Here is a 21,474-nt window from a genome sequence, read left to right on the forward strand (position 1 = left end):
GGTGCGAATTCCAGTCCTGACTCTGTCGCTTAAGTGCCTGTGAGCAGCTTACCTCATCAAACTTCAGCTTCCTCGGCTGTGACACAGACCGATGATCCCCGTTCCTGCCGTGAGAGGGAGGAGGCGGTGTGTGCACCGCGTTCGTTCACTCCGTGAAACCAAGGCCTGCTCCGAGGCTCTGTCAGCTCTGGGGCATCTGTCCACCTTACGGAGAAAGAAACTGGTGTTCCTGCCTTACAGCTTTGGAGGGGGCAGGTGAGGAGATCCCTGAGACCAACATTATTATGCAGGAGGAAGGCTGGGGGCCCAGGAGAAAGGCATCAGGGTGACAGAGGTGGGAAGTCACAGAGAGTTAAGAGCTGCACCCTCAAATGGGAAGCTGTGTGGGAGAAGGAAGACGCAGAAGCCTGTTTTATGGGAGGGCTGCATTCTTTTTTTTACATATATCCCCTCTTTTTTGGATTTCCTTCTCATTTAGGTCACTACAGAGCATTGAGTAGAGTTCTCTGTGCTATGCAGTTCTCATTAGTTGTCATTAGTTGTCAATTTTATATATAGGGTCAATAGTGTATATGTGTCAATCCCAACCTCCCAGTTCATCTTCCCCCCTCACCTTGGTATCCATATGTGTCTTTTCTATGTCTGTGTCTCTACTTCTGCTTTGCAAATAAGGTCATCTATACCATTTTTCTAGATTCCATGTATATGCATTAATATATGGTATTTATTTTTCTCTTTCTGACTTACTTTACTCTGTATGATAGTCTCCAGTTCCATCCACATCTCTGCAAGTGGCACAATTTCTTTTTATGGCTGAGTAATATTCCACTGTGTATATGTATCACATCTGCTTTATCCATTCCTCTGTGGATGGACATTTAAGTTGCTTCCACGTCCTGGCTATTGTAAATAGTGCTGTAGTGAACACTGGATGCATGTATCTTTTTGAATGATAGTTTTCTCTGGATATATGCCTAGGAGTGGGATTGCTGGGTCATATGATGGTTCTAGTTGTAGTTTTTTTAAGGAACCGCCATACTGTTCCCCATAGTGGCTGTATTAATTTATATCCCCATCAAGAGTGTAAGAGGGTTCCCTTTGCTCCATATCTGGAGGACTGCGTTCTTAAAAACCTCACAGAATTCAGGTCTCTCGTCATTCAGACCATGTTTTTCCCGTAAAATTAATGTACAGAGTGTTCACAGGTGCTCGGTGCATAATTTTGCTTGAACGTGGCTTTTCACAATGCCCTGTTTATCACCAGTGCTGCACGGAGGGCTTGCTCATAAACAGCCCACTTGGTATCTCAGGATGGGTGTTTGGCTTCCTCACCAGCTGTTGGTGGTGGTTGTTATCATCATCATCTCAGTGTGCTTTCAATCCAGCACCACTGTTTGACAGACCATCTAGATCAGAGATCAGCAAACTTTTTTTTTGTAAATGGCCAGTTGCAGGCTGTAGGGTCTTTGTTGGAACTAATCAGCTCTGCCTTTTGAGCACAAAAGCTGCCATAGATGATACATAAATGAATGGGCAGTAAAACCTTAGTTATGGACACTGCAATTTGAATTGCATATCATTTTCACATCATAAAATAGTATCCTTTTGATATTTGTTCAGCCATTTGAAAATGTGACAAGACCAGACAGGTTTGGCCCACTGGCCAGAGCTTGCTGACCCCTGGTCTAGATGACTATAATATGTGAAAATTGTCTTCAACTGAGTGAATGTTAAAAAAATAAAGAGAGTAAATGTTAAAGTAGCCCTGTAGTCAACAAAATCACTCATAGACATTCCAGTGCTCATAACAGCATAGCTATCAAACAGATTCTATCAAACGATTGTGGGTATTTATGATCCTGGGTGATAACAATGTAGCCAAGATATTCTTATGAATTTTAAAATGTAAATCTTATTGTTTTGAAATTTAGGCATGCAACCAGTTTCTTAATAGTTACATCACTCCATCTCATGAGTCGAATTGCATCCCGTAACATTGTTCATGGTTGTGTACCATGCTGGGGTCTTGCAACCTCTGCCTGCCTCTGGACAGTCTGATGGCCTATGGTAAGGGGTTTGGAACTTGCTTCTGGCTGGAATGGTTGCTGCAGAAGCCAGGAGAAGGCACGATGGAGCACCAAGGGGTATGTCTGGTGCATGGTAAATGTGGGATAAACTTTGTTCCTTCTCTTCCCTTTCTTTTCCTCCCCACCCAAATGTTCTATATATTTGGTCAGCTCCAAAACATGCTGAGCCTCTTTGAAATTGTTACTTTGGTTCTTTCCACATGCAGTAAAGTCACTAACCTTTTTAAATGGAAACAAAAACAAAGGCTGTTAGAAAGCAGTTTCCCCTCCCAGGTCACCAGCTTTCCCTTGCTGGAGAGTAAGCAGTGCTGTGCTGAGACTGTGGCTGGGGCCAGAAGAGAGGCCCCAGGTTTGAGGCAGGCGCCTCCAGCTGGGTGCAGACTCGGCTCTCCAGCCAGGAGGCGGGGGGCGCCTGGCCTGCTGGCTGCTCTGAGGTCCCAGCTCCTGGATGTATCTTGATTTCAGAGATTCCAACGGTAGGAAAGCCAGGATCCTCTCCAGATGGGAGACCACCAGCCCCGAAGGTGACTGTGATGCTGTAGTTCTTGGCTCTCGAGTGTGCTTTTGCTGTGTGTGTTGGATGGAAGGCCCGTCTTGAGTAGACGTGTGTTTGTGTTGTTCAGAGGGCTGGTGTGCATAACCACGTGTGCTTTCTGGCCTGGGGTCTGGCAGGATGTGAAGAGAGGCAGCCACTACCTTTTGGCTGGTGAGATTTTGCATTGTTATATTGGCAGGGGGCTGGCATTCTTGCTGTACTTTTGGAATTGTTTGGTGTGTAGACAGGTGGTCTTGGAGCCAGGGGCATGGGCATTCAGTCCTGACTTTGCCACTGCTTTGCCATTTAATCTTCAGTAACCTGTTCTACTCTGTCTCTGGGGTCACTCATTCCTCACTCCTAGATGAATGATGATAGCCATTTCTGAGGACTTATTTCTCCGTTGAGACGCGTGGGGACCCTGGGCCTTCACTCCCACCCAGCAGCAGTAACTAGGCCGTGCATTCCCTCCTGCTTCCTGCCCCCACCCCAGGGTGCCGGTGAGGCCACGTGAGGCACCGTGATGAGGCCCTCCTACCCCTCCCAGCCAGGAAAGTATCAGTGGAGACGTGCTTGGGAGCTAGAACCTCCTACCCTGCTCAGTGTAATGACGAGTCCCCTGCCCACTCAGCTAGCTGTCCGTGAAGGCCAAGTGGGGAGCCTGAACTTCTGTCCCCACATGACTGTAATGTGATAGGATTTCCCTTCCTCTGCTGAAGCAGTGTCAGAGTAAGCCAGCTAAAATGGAATGTTTAAGTAATTTCTAGAGCCTCATAAGGGAATACCTAAAATGTCCAGGTTTCAATTAAAAACCACTTGTCACACCAAGATACATGGGGATCTCAAACTTAATGAGAAGAGACAATCAACTGATGCCAGTGCTGAAATGACAGAGATGTGGCAGTTTTCTGACAAAGATATTAAAGCAGTCATCATGAAAATGCTTCAGTGAGCAGTTATGAATGTGCTTAAATGCGAAAAAAATAGAAAGTCTCAGCAAAGAAACAAAAGGCATGAAGAAAAATCAAATGAAAATTTTAGAACTGAAAAAGACAATAACTGAAAAAAAATCTCACTGGATGGGCTAAACAGCAAAATGGAGATGAATCAGTGAATTTGAAGATATAACCATAAAAATTCCCCAATCTGATCAACTGAGAGAAAAATAAACGAGTGGAAGAAAAGAAAAACAGATTCTCAGGGACCTGTAGAACTAACAAAAGAGCTAACATTTTATGTCTTTGAAATCCCAGTAGAGAGCAAAGAGGATGGGAATGAAAAAGTCCTTGATGAACTTATCACTGAAAACTTCTTGAGGTTAGGAAGGTTTCTAGATTCAAGGAGATTAGTAAATTCCAAATGGGATAAACCCAAAGAAATCCATACCAAAATATGTCATCAAATTTCTGAAAATAATTTTGAAAAGAAAGTAAGAGGAATCAGGGGGCTTCCCTGGTGGTCCAGTGGTTAAGAATCTGCCTTGCAATGCAAGGGACACTGGTTCAATCCCTGGTCCGGGAAGATTCCTCACGCCATGGGGCAACTAGGCCCGTGCACCACCACAACTTACTGAGTCCATGTGCTGCAACTACTGAAGCCCAAGCACCTAGAGCCTGTGCTCCAAAACAAGAGAAGTCACTGGAATGAGAAGCCCATGCACTGCAACAAAGAGTAGCCCCCGCTTGTTGCAACTAGAGAAAGCCTGCATGCAGCAACAAAGACCCACCACAGTCAGAAACAAATTAAATAAATAAGTAAATCTAAAAAAAAAAAAAGATAGTAGAAGGAATCAGTCTTCTGGGTTTCAAGACTTATAGATAAAATAATCGAGACTGTGTGGTGTTGGCGAAGGACAGAATAGAGCACCCAGAAGTGTGCCCATCTGATTTTTGGTAAAGGTGTGTAGCGGGAAATGGAAGAAACACTAACTGGTCTGGATGATGATTTGAAGAGGCTGGTAGAAGATGGAGAGCAGAGGGGAAAGTTTATCTGAGAGATACTACAAATGCAGAATTGAGAGCTGGCGAGAGATGGGGCCTCAGGGTCACTGGAGGGGGAATCACAGAAGCCCAGGCAGGCTTTGAGCTCTATTCATTGGAAGAATAGTGATACCAGGATTTCCCCTGGTGGTGGTCTGGTGGTTAAGAATCTGACTTGCAATGCTGGAGATGTGGGTTCCCTCCTTGGTTAGGGGACTAAGATACCACCTGCTGTGGAGCAGCTGAGCCTGTGCGTCTCAACTAGAGAATCTGTGCACTGCAACGAAAGATCCCACGTTACTCTGAAGATCCTGTGTGCCACAACTAAGACCCGATGCAGCCAAATATAAAAATTAATACTAAAAAAAAGAGAATAGTTATACCACCACCAAAGCAGGAAAGGGTGACAGAAAGGGGGCTTGGTGTGGAAGCGGTGACCAGGTCCTTTTATTGTTCATCTTGGGTGGGCCACCAGCAAGAGAAAACTAGAAATACAGGAAAACATCTGAATGAGAGGGTAGGTCTCATGTTGGGTTTTCGAGACCTCCGCAGGAGACAATTATCAAAGAGGTCAGAGGGTAAGAGTCTTTACCCAGTGTACACTACTCATTAGTGGGGGATGGGTTATGATTGAAATTTTTCTATGCTTGTTTGTGTCACAAGGAAAGTCGGTGAGACAGACAGAGGAGACAGGCAGAGAACAGACTTGCATGGCCTCTGATGATGGGGTTCAAGAAAAAGGGTACAGTAACAGTTTTATTCTTCCTAAACCCAGTTGCCTTTTACTGTACCCCTTGACCTCTGTGTGACCTTTGACTCCAATGACTTGCCTCTCATGGTTTCCTTGAAAATATTTCCTAATTCGCAAGATGGCCGTCTGGTTTGCATTATCATAATCTTTTAATCACAGCACCCAATTTCAGCTTTACCTAATACCAGCCTATCACAGAATTGTGTTGAGGAAATAAGACTAATTTGCTGGGTTTCTGTTTCCCTCCGTAAGGATATATGGAACCTTTCAGCCTACATTGCACAGCAGTGATTACTACAAATCATTGACTAGATTTCTATCGCTTAAAAAAATAATGACATAATTCAAATGTCAATGCAGAAGCCCCAAGAGCCGAGCAGGAAAAGGCAAATCCTTTCCTCTGATGTTCAGAAGCACCAAGGGCAGAGTGTGTGGCTGGCTGATTTATGGCGGTCGAGGCGCATGGAGCCAGGAGGTGTCCTGGACGGGCAAGTGTGTCCCCACACACTGAGATGACGTTCTGGATTCAAGGTCAAAGCAGTGGTGGAGTGAACACGCAGAGCACAACCTCACGCATACCAGCTCCCCTGGCCAGACCCAGGCTGCAACCTGTGTTTCATCAGTGAATGTGAACACAAACAGCTCTCCAGGAAATGTGTGTCTGATGCAGTGGGTCAGGGGACCTGAGAGGCAACTTAGTGGAGTGCCGAGACAAGCCAGGGGGCCTTGGGTTTCACCACGCTTCTGCCCCTTCCTAGGGGCATATTGCTTCTGGTGACCTTGGGCACAGTGCTTCACTGCTCGCAGCCTCAGTTTCCTCCTCTGTAAAATGGGCATATCGATAGCACCTGCCTCATAAAATAATGTTTGAAAAGTGTTCAGTGCAGCCTGTCACGTATTATACCCTCATTAAAAATTAAAAATCTCTAGTCTGAGCTCTGCGTCTAATTAGCTGTGATACTTTGTAACAGTCATCTGGTTTCACTGAGCATCAGTTTATTCACCTGTGAATCATGACTAAAAAATAATGGATTTGGAGAGTTGGGTTAGAATCTCCCAGTTTTTCTGTGCTTTGTGATTTGGTGATGAGATGTCGATCAGAAAGTCACAAAGGAAATGACTGATAGATTTAAAGGTTATGACAACACTGTTAATCGGTTATACCTCGAAACAAAAATAAAAAGTTTAAAAAAATAAATAAAACAGTGCTTCCTCACAGCATTCAACTGTCACAAATGCCCTCCCCCAAGGTTTTGACTCTTAATACTGGAGAAAAGTCTAAACTGGGTTAAGAAATCACATAAATAAATATTGTGACAAAAAGTAAATAAAATAGGTAACTAACAAGTTGCCAAAGCTTTATTGACTACACCAAAGCCTTTGACTGTGTGGATCACAACAAACTGTGGAAAATTCTTAAAGAGATGGGAATACCAGACCACTTGACCTGCCTCCTGAGATATCTGTATTCAGATCAAGAAGCAACAGTTAGAACCAGACATGGAACAACAGACTGGTTCCAAATTGGGAAAGGAGTATGTCAACGCTATATATTGTCACCCTGCTTATTTAACTTATATGCAGAGTACATCATGTGAAATGCCAGGCTGGATGAAGCACAAGCTGGAATCAAGATTGCTGGGAGAAATATCAGTAACCTCAGATATGCAGATGACACCACCCTTATGGCAGAAAGTGAAGAACTGTAAAGCCTCTTGATGAAAGTGAAAGAGGAGAGTGAAAAAGTTGGCTTAAAGCTCAACATTCAGAAAACTAAGATCATGGCATCTGGTCCCATCACTTCATGGCAAATAGATGGGTAAACAGTGGAAACAGTGGCTGACTTAATTTTCTTGGGCTCCAAAATCACTGCAGATGGTAACTGTCGCCATGAAATTAAAACACGCTTGCTCCTTGAAAGAAAAGCTATGACCAATCTAGACAGCATATTAAAAAGCAGAGACATTACTTTGCCAACAAAAGTCCATCTTGTCAAAGCTATTTTTCCAGTAGTTATGTATGGATGTGAGAGTTGGACTATAAAGAAAGCTGACTGCTGAAAAATTCATGCTTTTGAAGTATGATGTTGGAGAAGACTCTTGAGAGTCCCTTGGACTGCAAGGAGGTCCAATCGGTCCATCCTAAAGGAAATCAGTCCTGAATATTCATTGGAAGGACTGATGCTGAAGCTGAAACTCCAATACTTTGGCCACCTGATGTGAAGAACTGACTCATTGGAAAAGCCCCTGATGCTGGGAAAGATTGAAGGAGGGAGAAGGGGACGACAGAGGATGAGATGGCTAGGTGGCATCACTGACTCGATGGACATGAGTCTGAGTAAGCTCCAGGAGTTGATGATGGACAGGGAAGTTTGGCGTGCTGCAGTCCTTGGAGTCACAAAGAGTTGGACATGACTGAGCGACTGAACTGAACTAACAAGGATTTACTGTATGGCAGAAAAAAAAAAAAAGAAAACTTATTTCCTTAAAAGTTATAAGCAAAATTAAAAGACAAAAATCAAACTGAAAGAACTTGAGAAAATAAGTGTCAGTGTCCTTAATATAGAAAGTGCTTCTTAAAACTCAACTGAAAGCATTATGAACTCAACAGAAAAACTGGCAAAATGCACAGAAGAGATAGTGCACATGGATAATAAAAATGAAAATCTGTTCCAACTTTACTTATAATCAAAGGAAATACAGTTAAAATGACTTTTTTTTTTTTTTTGCCTATTGTGACTAACACATTGATGCCCATCCTGTACCAGGAAAAGTCATTTACCCAAAAGTTTGCTCCTGGGAATGTGGACAGACCACCTTCCCACAGGCTCTGTGGTTAGGTGTGGCCATATGACTAATGGACTAGGAGAGTGGCAGTGACTTAAGTTACCTCTGTGAAGCTGTCAGCCCAGTCTCACATGCTTTCCCCTTTCCCTTGTTTGTTCACTGAATGGAAAGTGGAAAAAAAAAAAAAAACAGTGGAGGATTCTGAGGCCCTAGACAATGTGACATCCTTAGGTGAAAGGAGACTGGCTCCCTGGATGCCTGCATGCCTGTGTGGAGCAGAATGCCCCTGCCAACCCACATCAGATAATGAATTGAGCAAAAACTTTTTGTGTGTTAAGCCTTTGAAACTCTGGGATGCCTTGTTGTAGCTACTTGCTTACCCTAACTAACTATGCATCAAATTGGAAACTATTATAATGCTAACATTATTGGCAAGTGTGTTGATTTCACCCATTTCAGTGGGATTTTAGGTGGACAGACTGGAGAAGGAAATGGCACTCCAGTACTCTTGCCTGGAAAATCCCGTGGACAGAGGAGCCTGTGTAGTTTACAATCCATGGGGTTGCAAACAGCCAGACACGACTGAGTGACTGAACTTTCACTTTCACTCTTTTTTAAAACAATTCATATGTAAGAAGGATTTTAAATAGTTATACCTTTTGGCTTAGTGATTCTGGTTTTAGGAATCTACTATAAGGAATGAAGCAGAGAAACAGGTAAAGAATTTCCTATAAGGAAATTTGTCACAGATTCTAACAATAAAAGAATTCGTTAGATATGTTATCTGGCTTCCGTGGGGTGAACTATTAGACAGAAATTAAAATATTTTAATATTCTATACTAAAACATAGAATACATACTTATATATGTTGTCTATATATTACTTATTAATATATACTTATGCATAATCTTTATATTACATATTAATATTTACTTATGTATGTTATCTATATGTTCTATATATAATCACTTAAATAGTTTTGCATTTTATTTTTCACTTTAAACCATAAGCATTTTATTAGTAACATTCATATTTTAATCACTGTATAGTAGTTAACCCCATGGAAGTCAGATAACATATCTAAGAAATTCCTTTATTGTTGGAATCTGTGATGAATATCTTTGTAGGAAATTCTTTACCCATTTCTCTGCTTAGTTCCTTATAGTAGATTCCTAAAGCCAGAATCACTAAGCCAAAAGGTATAACTATTTAAGATCCTTCTTACTTAGGGGTTGTTTTCAAAAAGAGCGTATCCACCTTCCCTGGGGACTCAGACAGTAAAGAATCTGCCTGCAATACAGGACACCTGGATTCAATCCCTGGGTCAGAAAAACCCCCTGGAGAAGGGAATGGCTCCCCACTCCAGTGTTCTTGTTTGAATTCCATGGACAGAGGAGCCTGACAGGCTACAGTCTATGGGGTCACAAAGAGTCGTCCACGACTGAGTGACTGACACTTTCACTTCATATAAAATTATTAAGCATAAAAATAAACACCATCAGGAAAAACACCAGAAACATTGAGTGGTTAACCTGGATTGTGAGGTTATGAGTAATTATCGCTTTCCTCTTTATGTTTCCCTGTTGTTTTCAGTTTTTCTTCAATAAACATGTGCAATTTTATAAACATCTTTTTTCTAAGTGTTGCACACAGCCGTTAAGTCTCACCTAGACCCACCTCATGGATAAAAATGACACTTACTGTCTGTGAGTTTGTTCTGTTAGTATTAGCACACTGGGCACACCCACCTTCCCTGATGTGTGTGTGTATGTGTGTGTGTGTATGCATACACAGATGTACACAGGTGATTGCCAGAGGGCCAAGGGCCGTTTGTAGATGTCAGGACCTGGACCTTATAGCAAAAGGAAGAGAAGGTGGGCCAGAAGGGTAGCTCCGCCTGAGCCAGAGTTGCCCTTCGTCCCATGGCCACCTGCCTTCGATCAAAAGTGGCTGGAAAATATATTGCTTTTTGCATTGAGATGGCTCATCATCTTGGAGAAGGCTTGGGCAGCACGTCAGAAAATCTGCGGTTCTTGTGCAGAGCTCAGGCTGTGGAAGTCTGACCTTGTTTCCTTCGATGTCTACAACCCAGGGATTACAAATCATTCTTGGCGGAGGATGCTGGGGAGGGGTTGAGTCTGAGCAGGGAGGAAAAATGGAGTCTGACTGTAGGTATCTTTGATTCCTAGTGAGGGTGGGCTGCATCCCTTCACAGTTCACTGTGATGTGTGTCTGAAGAGAGCAGAGAATGTCATTGATGGTGTTAATTTCAGAAACAGTTATAGTTATTACAAAGCAGTAGAGTCTCTATTCAGACTGGGCATCAGTACATTTGAAATGTATTACAATCATGCCTGAAGAGAAGGCCTTCCAAGTGAGACTGAATGTAAGTTCTTCCTGTCATCACAGAACACCTACTGTGCCCCGAAGTGCTGTTCTAGGAACCAAGAATATAAAAAATAAGTCCTTGAGAAAAGTCTTTACTCTTCTGTAGTGTCCTGTTATGTGGAGGAAAGGAAAGCAGGAATCATAATGATACACTGTGACAATTGCTGGGTTCAGTTCAGTTCAGCTCAGTTCAGCCGCTCAGTTGTGTCTGACTCTTTGCTGGATTAGAGTTCTGAATGTGAGACCTACACAGAAGTAGAGAAATTCAACCAGGCTTATCAAGTGCTGTAAATCAAATGACTAAGTAAGTAATATTTGGATAAGAGAAAGCATTCTTACTCCAAATACATTTCTCCCTTTTATCTGCAGTATCATGTCATCTGAAATTGAAAAAGCAACTCTGTACAGAAGCAGGAACAAATGGCTCATTTATTGAAAATATCTTGCCTGCCTGATATTTCTACCCTGGACTGTTTTCCTGGGTTACCTGGGAAACATTTTTTAGGAGTGAAAACAAATATACACCACATTAATGTCGATGACCGTGAAATGATGTAGTTTGCCTTGAAATCCTTGACTAATCCATGCTGATTACCTAGTTTCTCCAGGGAAGAAAGGAGAACTAAGGTGATTTCTTTAATGAGTTAGCAAAACCTGCTGTAATGTGTTTGCTTAAAAGTATCCAGAGAGTTTTAAGATCTTCTCAACATTTTTTCTTAATTCCAATTCTCTGGGTTCTCAGGATGCTCTGGACAAGCCAGCCAATTTGCAGAATGGAGGTTTAATGGGAAGAAATGAGTTCTGTGGCTGAGTTTGAATATGGGATGTGGAAGAAGGGTGGGCTTTGCAAGGGGTAGGAGGAAAGACCAAAGATAGAGAGCAGAGGGAATATTAGGGGACCATCTCTCTGGCTGGCCTCAGCCCAGTAGGGTGATACTGGAAATGTGACCAGGCCTGGGGCCCCAAGACCTGTTTTCCTCAATACCCTGGGCTTCCCTGGCGGCTCAGATGGTAAAGAATCCGCCTGCAATGTGGGAGACCTGGGTTCGATCCCTGGGTTGGGAAGATCCCCTGGAGGAGGGCATGGCAACCCACTCCAGTATTCTTGCCTGGAGAATCCCCATGGATAGAGAAGCCTGGTGGGCTACAGTCCATGGGGTCACAGAGAGTCAGACACGACTCTGAGCACTGCAGTGCAGAGCAGAGCAGACCACAGCACTGCTGCCCGGGGCAGGCTTTCCTGAAAGGGCTGTGGCGGATGATGATGGCCAGCAGAGGGCTTGGGAGGGTTGGACCTGCTGTGGAGGCAGCACGCATCTGCAGTGGCCTGGTGCCTTCATTCTGTCTCAAGGGCAGTCTGTAGCAATTCATTCAGCACCTAGCAATTCAGTAAAAGTCTGTTGGAGACACACACCATTCATCCTTCATTCATTCCTCAAGCTTTTATTGCATAGCCACTGTGTACCAGGCAAAGATGAGTAAAGATGTAAAGATGAATAAACTTATCCCTGGCCTTGAGAAGCTCCCCATCCAGTGAAGGAGAAGCATAAACAGAGCATAGAGCAAGCATGCCTAACACCTCTGTTAAAAGAGATGATAATCCATTCTCTTGTAAGCTTCTAGCTTACAAGCTTTTAGCTTCTGTCCTATACCTCCTATTGTTGGCTGGCAAATTTGCCCACCTTGTTGTTAGTGGTGACTCTTCAAAGGATATTCCTCTCTCAAAAGAATAATGTAAGTGCTAACAATAAAGTCCACTGTGATATTTACTTTTTTGGACTGTTGGCGTTCCTTTTGCCTGTACCAGCCATTGGGCACTCAGTCTCGGGTACTGTGTCATTGTGAAAGAAATATTTATTTATGTATTTGTGTATTGGGGTTTCCCTTGTGGCTCAGCTGGTAAAGAATCCGCCTGCAATGCAGGAGACTTGGGTTCGATCCCTGGGTTGGGAAGATCCCCCGGAGAAGGGAAAGGCTGCCCACTCCAGTATTCTGGCCTAGAGAATTCCATGGACTGAGTCCATGGGGTTACAAAGAGTCCGACACAACTGAGCGACTTTCACTTTCACTTTTGTATGTTTATTTGGCTGCCTCAATAAAAATTTAAGCTCCTCAGAGGCAGGGATCCCCCCACCCCTTGTCATATGTACTATCTCACATGAAGCTTCCTAACCCAAGAGGTATTGAAAGCTCATTAGCTGGTAACCTATATGCCCCACATACAAATACTCAAGGATGATCTCAGGATGACTGGTCCCAGCCCTACAGAAGACATGGGACCACTCTGCTGTGTTGCGACTTGAGGAATCCAACGTATCCATTGGGACTTAGAAGGTTCCTTGACTCTAGATGATACCAGGGAAAAGATAGCAGCAGAAGCAACCTCTGTTTTGCTCCTTTAAGCTGGCACTGTTCGTGTGTGGATAGCAAGCAGCATCAAATGATGGTTAAGTGCATAAACTCTGGGCTCAGGCTGCCTAGGTTGTATTGTGACTTTGCTACCTGCTAGCTGGGTGACTTTGGGAGAGTTATTTAATTTCTTGGTACCTCCATTTCTCAATGATACCTCTTTCATGGGGTTGTTGTGAGGATAAAATGACTGAATATAAAATGTTCAGAATACCATATGACACATGGGACCCACTCAGTAGGTGTTTGTTAGATTTCCCAGCTACAGTATTATTATCTGAAATAACAGGTTATTACATTGCTCATCTTGGCTCACTTTTCTCTAAGTGATGTTCATGGCACAGTCAAGTCATGTCTTGAAATGTTTCATCTCCTAGCAAAATAGGTGAGATACACCAGGTCTCCTTGGGGTAGCATCTATCCCTCCATTCATTCATTTATTGAGTATCCAGCTATGATTCTCAGCTAGGTGGGAGGCAGTGAGTCTAATAAAATGAAAAGAGGAGAAGCCCTGTGGTTGGTGGTCTGTCTTCAAGTCCAAGTCCTACCATTGCATGGTCTCAGTTTTGCCATGAGAATTAAATCACATGCTTATCTCGTGTATCTAATGTGTAGTAAAAGTTGATTCCTGACATTGAGTGTTCTTCCGCTTTTCTGATCCTTTAAGACAGAGGTGGGTTGGATGCCCTGATGTTGGGAGCTGACACCTGGTACTCTGGTCTGCAGACAGCCTGGCCTCAGGTAGGGGTGCTGTACACAGCGGGCCGGAGCTCTAAGAGAGGACAGTTCTGTGAGGAGACATGGGCGGGGCAGGAGAAGGTGATGCTGGCGTTATTGGTGAAGACACGACAGGGCAGGATGGAGGCTCCGGCAGCTCCGGCCTATCAGGACCCTCGGGGGGCAGCTTTCACAGAGGAATAGATAGGTTCTGAGACTTGTCCTCACTACATCATCCGCCTGGGTGCTGACTTGGGGTCTAAATGGCCCCTCTCTCTGAAACCTCTGGTTCTCATTCTTGCACTGGTGAGTCACTTCCTCTGCCCAGGGACTAGGGCCTTTGTTTGTCTGGGTGGTGGCTTTCCCTTGTGGGAGGACGGGAGGGGGACTGGCCTGTCTGTGGTTGGGATGTGGCCACAAGTTGGTCTCACTGAACCCAAACCTGAGAGGCTGAGCAGATGCTTCTTTCTGGGGTACACTGAAATCAGAGAGGGGGTCTTCCAGGGGTTCTGCAGGCCAGGAGAAGGGGCAGGAAGGATGCTCAGAGGTGGACTGTAAGAAAGGGCAGCAGAGCTGTGCCAGTGCCTAGGGCACGGTGACCCCTGGGTCAGGGAGCCATCTCCTGTTCTGAGTCACATCTCTCCTGGCCTCTTTCCATCCTCCGGTCCCCAGCCTTCACGCCTCCTGCCACATCCTCCCCACCCTCGAGGCATTGGGGCCTGTGACTTTGGCCTGAGCCATGTCAGGTGCCTGGTCCAACCTTCCTGCGAGCTCTCTGTGGAAAGGAGAGCCAGCGGGGCTTCCCGCCACTAGGGAGCATATGTTCCAACAGAAACTAGATTGATTATTTTTTGTTCACTGTCAAGAAAGGTTATAAATCAACAGGAGCAAACCCCCAAAGGCGACTCACTGCACAGATAGCGTGTTTACTCAGTCCTGGAACTGTGGCCAAATGGGTTTTTGGGAAACTTCACTTTCATCAGGTCCCTCCCCGCTCCAGAACCTACAAGGACTCTTTCTCATCCATCTCACCAGAATTCTCCTGGCATTTCCCAGGGCTTGGGTAACATGTCTTGGCTCCATCTTCACGATTTTATTCCCCCCATCACAGCGAGAATCCCGCAGTGCCTTCTGATCCACCAGAGCCAGGGTTTCTAAACTTTTCTGACCAGGAGCCTCAGTGAGATATCCTCACTTGGCCTCACTGTGTGTGATAAACACTGCTATTTTCTCTTTCATTCTTTTCTATTTCATTTAAAAAGGTGCAGGTCATGACTCACGCAGTTGATTTCATGACAGACTAATGGATCATGACCCACAGTTTGAGAAGCAGAACTGATTTCACACACAGTAATCATGGTAGCATGTCCAAGCTTGTACTGTTCGCCGCAGGACAGGCCACAGGCCAGTCAATGGAGAGACAAGTTTTGGGGCAAGGAATAGTGACTTTATTTGAAAAGCCAGTTGGCTGCGAGGATGGTGGACTAATATCCCAAAGAACTATCTTGCCCAGGTTTGGATGCTAGTTTCTTATATAGAACAAAGAAGGGGAGGTGAAGAGGTAAAGCAGAAAGGGTTATAGCAGCTGTTTCGTCACTGAGTTGTGTCCGACTCTTTTGTGACCCCACAGACAATAACCCGCCAAGCTCCTCTGTCCGTGGGATTTCTCAAGCAAGGATATTGGAGTTGGTTGCCATTTCCTTCTCCCAGGGATCTTCCTGATACAGGGATCAAACCCGCATAACCTGCATTGCAGGCAGATTCTTTACCACCAACCCACTAGGGAAGCCCTCCAACAGGGTGATAAGTTGTTGGAGTGATTTCCTGGTTCCAGCCAGACTCCAGAGGGCGTGTGTCAGTTTCTTCCTTCCTTCAGCTATTCACAGGTGGGCCTGGTCAGGAGGTTTCCTGGGAGCTAAACAAAGGTATTTTAGCTTAATGCTCAGGTGTGGGAGGCAGGGTTCCCAGAGATGGACCATTATGTACACTTTAAACTATAGGCAACATCCCTTGAGTGATTAACTTGTAGCAAAAGCAATATAGTGCAAAAGTTAAGAGAGAAAGATCCAACATGGAGTCAGATTTGTTATTTTCTATTATAGTCATGGAAACCCAAGTGGACCCAGGGTACGCTCACCTGGTGAGTGTGTTTTATCTCTCTGGAGATAAAAGTGACCAGTCACATCTGACAAAAAGTTGGTCAAAAAACATTTGAGTAGTGGCCTCCTCAAATTTTTTTTTTGATTGCACCCCATCAGTAAAAAATGTTTCAGCATATAGCACTGATCTATGTTTGGTTATTTTTTTAACCTACCAGTGTATGATGTGACCACATAAAACATACACTCAAAATGGAAATTTTAAAAGGGTGGCATAAAGATGAAAGGAACTGTATTTTAAAATGACATGCTAATCGTGTTGGCTTCATTCTGTAATCAGCAAATATCCGAAGGCAAAATACACAGAAAGAACGCGGTTCATGGTTATCAGCAGCAGTTGTAAATCTATTTTCAAACCGTTTTGATGATTTAAGATGTTTTTCTGGTTGACTTCTTGTCAGATTTGGAGACCACTGCTTTGTATCATACTCTCTTTCCTCAACGTTGCCCTTCATTTCCTGAGGAAACCAAAAAAGCTCCATTAGCACCTCCTTTTGCTACTTCCGTCGACCAGAAACCTGGGGAGGGTCAGTTTTGACACCTCTTTCCCTGCCCACCTCAGCCAGCCATTTACTACCTTCTGGGGATTTTACTACTCAGTAGAGGATCAGCTCTTCTCATGTTCTCCTTCTGTTGCTACTTTCCTGCCATGCTGCCTCCTCCTTCCTCCCAGTTCTTCACACACCTGACTGACTCCTACTCACCCCTCAAAACCCAGCATAAAGGTCTTCTTCAGAGGGACTGTCTCTGACCACTGTCCAGTATACTTTCTGAGGCACCTTGCACCTTCCTCCATGGCTCTCATCACAGTTTTATTTTTATACTTATTTATGCTTCACTTTCTTTCAGCTGTGCAGCCCTCCAGCATCTAGATTGTATCGAGTTGGCCAGAAAGTTCCTTCAGGTTTTTTTTTTTCTGTTACATCTTATGGAAGAACTCGAATAAAATATTTGGCCAACCCAGTAATTTCCTTCAGGGCAGGGACCATGCCTGATGTGTGTGTGTGTGTGTGTGTGTGTGTGTGTGTGTGTGTGTGTGTGTGCGCGTGTGTGTGAGAGAGAGAGAGAGTGGGTGTTTAGCATCCACATCATGGACTCTCAATACATATTTAATACTCACAACAAACGTATTACAGATAGTACCCCCATTTTACAGGAGAGGAAGTTGAAAGTCTAAAAGGTTAATTGCCTAAGGTCCCCTGGTTAATAAGTGGGAAAACTGGCCTTCGACCCAGGCCTTTCAGGTTGTAGTGTACACTCTTGCCAACCCCTTTGGATTGTTCTTTTGTAACCCGCACAGGCTCTAAGGGCTGATTTTCAGTCCTACCTTCCTTGTTGATACTAGCCCCCTAGTGTTTCTCCTCCTGAGCTAGCCCCATTTATGCTCAGGGTATCTGCATCACACCCTTCACCCTACGTTATTCTGGACGACTCTGACCTTTTCTGACACAATTTCACGTCCCTAAAACTTATCCACGTTTTAGGTTGGAAAGTAAGACCCTACATTGCCTCATCTTCTCTTGAATTCCATAGCACCTTGGAAAGAACCTGAGCGCCCCAAATACTAAGTAAATAATTACTGATTAGTTGATCATTATCAAGAGCTTGGCAGAGATTTCATTTGACTTCCAAGTTAAATCCCGTCTTTGTGCATATCCGCTTCCCAGCCAAGAGTAAGAAGACCGTGCCTCGGATTCAGAGGGGTTTTAACTGTTCCAATTTGCACTTCTTGGCCTTCTTCCTGGTGGATCTCAGTGTAATTTTTGGCTGAGACCCAGGAATTTAAGGGTCTTCAATACCATGAGTAATTTCATGAGTTGCTGATGGCTAATTAGGGGTGATTACAGTCAAGAGGTTTGACTGTCTTAATAACCCCCAGAAATGGCTGGTGGTGACTTTAAACATCTTGATTATTTTCCCCCGCAAATGGAATTTTCTGATTCTTCTGACTGTCTTTTCTTAAGTCCTTGTAATTTATCCCCCACCTCGCCTTTCTAGTGAAAAGGAAATGTGAAGTCCTGAGGAGAATTTGGAAACCAGTGATTTTGGAAAACTCTGGCTTTATTAGTGAGGACTCCTGGGCACACCTTGAAACCCTGCTTCATTTCTTTGTCTTTCCCTGGGAGGAGGTGTGTGAGGAGAGGAGTCTGGACCATGATCTTTCTCCCCAAGTTCCATTACATTCCAACCCAGCCTCCCATCCTGGGCTGTCTGATGCTATTTATAATTTACCTTTGAAACCATTGCCTCATTTGACAATGTTAAGAAATTGTGTTTAGTGTGGTTTTCTGAATGGAGTTGTGTTTGTAGGTGAGTGTTAGTACCTTCCTGTTGTTACTGTGACAACAGATTTTATGTTACTTGACCTCTTCCTGCATCAGTATCTTCAGAGCTATTTTTATTTTTTTCATTTTTTTTTTTTTTTTTTTGCCATGCTGTTCACGATCTTAGTCCCTGACCAGAGATTGAAGCCAGGCCCAGAGCAATGAAAGCGCTGAGTTCTCACCACTGGACTGCTGGGGAATTCCCCAGAGTTACTTTTAATTGAGTGTCCTCTGTTCTAGGCACTGGGCTAAGCATATGACATGTGTCCACTTGTTTAATATTCACGGCCTGCCTCAGTTCTTTAGGACATATTTTTTGAACGGGTTTTATTTTTTTTTTTTTTCTGTTTTGTTGTTTTTGTCTGTACCACATGGCATGTAGGATCCTAGTTCCCCCACCAGAGGTTGAACCCGTTCCGTCTCTGTGTCTCTGTGTGGGAGCATGGAGTCCTAACCACGGGACCACCAAGGAAGTCCTGAACAGTTTTATTGAGATATAATTCACATGCCATATACTTTGCTAATTTAACATGTACAATTAAACTTTTTTTTTTAGTGTATTCACAAGATTGTACAGCCATCATCACAATATAATTTTAGAACATTTTTGTCACCTCAGGCGGAATCCTCACACCCTCGAAGTAGCCCCTCTCCACCCTCCAGTCTTTGGTAATCACGAATGTATTTTTTTTGTCTCTATAGATTTGCCTATTCTGAACACTTCCTGTAAGTGGAATCATACAACATGTAGCCTTTTGTATTTCACTTTTGTGATGTTTCAAGGTTTGTCAGTATCCAGACATCATTTCTCTTTATGTCTAGGCAGTATTTTTACCCTTACTGTACAGCTGGGGTAACCAGGACACAGAGGTGAAAGGACTTTCTAATGGGTCAAGTAGTCTTTAATGGATGGAGCAAGATTTCCAATGCGAGTTTGCCTAATGACAACTCTGCTGTTAGCTTAGACTCTGAAGTAGTTATACTGATGGTAGCTTATTAAACATTTTCTATGGGTCACTGTGCTGAGTGTCCTGTAAATTTGTTACCTCACGTTCATAGATAATCATCTTTCATTTGGGCAATCTGGTGACCATAACTGGGCATAAGTGGGCAATGGTATTTTTGTCTTAATGTCTTCCGTTTGCTCACTTCTTGTTGAACGGGCTGGCCTAAGCTGCAGAATCTTAGATTCTAGATTCTTTGTAAGCCGATGATACTAAAAATAGCATTGTTATTCTTCTGTAGGAGTTGAACATCACCCCCATCTGCAGAAAATTGGCAACATCTCTGAGGAGCCCTTGCTTTTTCCTGGGACACCCAGGATCATGGTTTCCTGTTTCATGGAGTCTCTCAGGTGAGTGGAAAATCTTTTGAAAAGGAAATAGGAAAATAAGAAATTCAGTATTTGAATTTTACTGTATATTTCTTCTAGTAATGAGCCTTGAGGGCCTGCATCTCACAGATACTTTTGATGTGCCATGTACATACGTGTAGTCAGTTTGATGGTCACAAAGGCTGCTGAGGCCTGGACAGCCGTGTGCTGTGGTGAGACGTGCTTAGACTGAGATTAAGTGGCTTGGGCTCTATGCTGTGCTCTGCTATTCATGGAGAGATATCTAGGACTCAAAGTTTTCATTGATTATTTATTCATTTGATGCTCTGCTTGGCATATGGGATCCTAGTTCCCCAACCAGGTACTGAACCCGTGTCCCCTGCATTGGAAGCATGGAGTCTTAACCACTGGAGCGCCAGGAAAGTCCCCTCAGATTTTTCTTAAAATAAAAATGTTAATGGACTTGTGAGTATCTATCATGGCTGCATAATAAAATTACCTGAAGAACTTTAGAAAATACTGTCCTCTGGCTGCATCCCCACAGATTGTGATATAATTGATCCGGTATATTTAAAAGGTGGCCTCTCTGGTCCTGTTTGTTCAAAGCATCTGTGACTTGCCCCTGCATTTTTAATTTGATACTGATATTAACCATGCAAAGCAAGTGGAACAAGTAGTATGGTCTCTGTATGCAGATCAGAAAATCAGTGTTTATCTCCTGATGCCCATTCCTTCAGTGCAGACTCAGGGGAAAGGCTTGGTGCTCTGGAATTTAGTCTGTATATTGAGACTTTTTTCAAGGTTTCCTAAAGATGATAGACCCCTTTAAAATTTCTTCAATCAAAATCCTATGTAAAGAAAACAAAACAAAACAAAAAAACCCCTCATCATTATAAAATAGCCAATGGCAGTATTTTATTAAGGGAAATTTATTTTAGAAGTTCGAATTTGTAATGTTTACACATTATGAGATTCATGAGTCTATTTGCATAAATATCAGAATTTGGAATCAGAATTTACAGATGATAGCTTATACGTTAGCCTCTGCATCGAGTTTATCTTGTGACTGGTTTTAGCTGCATAGTAATCAGAAAATCTTGATCCATCTAGGTAAGTAATTGCAATTGGTACCAGTTCTTTAGTGAAGCTCATTTTACAATCTCAGGATACTTTTTAAAGAAATTGACTCAGAATCTAGAAAGGGAAAAGAACTTTTTGTTACAAAGCTGAATCTCTAAGGTTATCTTGTAGTTTTTTTTTTCCTCCACAACTATGACAGTCCCAAATGCCCAGAATTTACACTGAAAAGTGAAAACGGTCTATAACATGTTATTATGATGGTGCCATAGGTACAGGCTCAACCAGGGCTAAAGCATTTGTCAGGCAGATGCTCTTAGCCCATGGCTGGCATTTCACTGAGGATAGTGCGTGTGTGTACTTTTAGTCTGTAATTGCTTGTGTAATTTTACATGAGCTGACATGTGCAGGCCTGCAGTCCAAAGACCCATGCAGAGCTATAAGCTTCTTCATCAATGACATAAACCGGTGTGTCAGAAAGAGTCAGAGAAGGCAGGAAGTGCTCCATTCCGAGGCCTCGACAAAATCCAGCCATGAACAGAGCAGCCTGGGTCTCTCAGTGTTCATTTTTGGTATCTAATCGAAATCAGCATGTGGACAGTTTTTAGCCACAGTTTAAAACACAGTTTAAAAGCTGTTTCAGGACATGAAATGTGCATCCAGTTTGTGGAAGCTCCCATGTCCTGCTCTAAAACCACAGGGGAGTGGGACATGCTGTTGGACCACTCAATCATGTTAGGACCACTGCCTATTTGAGCACCAGGACCCAGTGGGAGAACACAGAAGTGGAAGTCATAGTCGTATACGTAATTGAATTAAAAAGAGCAGCAGATAAAACATTTTCCTGTGTAGTAAGCAAGTGGTAAGCAAGTATAAGTCTGGCTGCTATCAGAAAGGCCCCCTTGAGTACTGAAGATCCTCAAAAATG

The 21,474-nt window shown here is 43.5% G+C and overlaps 1 protein-coding gene across 5 annotated transcripts in view; it reads left to right on the top strand.

The window, feature by feature from the left end:
* THSD4 (thrombospondin type 1 domain containing 4) overlaps positions 1-21,474 on the top strand; it is a 630,092-nt gene that overhangs the window by 10,976 nt on the left and 597,642 nt on the right. For 3 of the 5 annotated variants that reach the window (XM_043470952.1, XM_043470954.1, XM_043470953.1), the window contains one exon: positions 19,382-19,490. In XM_043470952.1, coding sequence (XP_043326887.1) covers positions 19,382-19,490 — 109 coding nt within the window. Of the gene's footprint in view, positions 1-157; positions 256-18,755; positions 18,806-19,381; positions 19,491-21,474 lie in introns of those variants that run through there. The other 2 variants (XM_043470955.1, XM_043470956.1) reach the window with 2 other exon arrangements.

The sequence above is a fragment of the Cervus canadensis genome, chromosome 6 (genome assembly GCF_019320065.1).
Source record: "Cervus canadensis isolate Bull #8, Minnesota chromosome 6, ASM1932006v1, whole genome shotgun sequence".
Classification (NCBI taxonomy): Eukaryota; Metazoa; Chordata; class Mammalia; order Artiodactyla; family Cervidae; genus Cervus; species Cervus canadensis.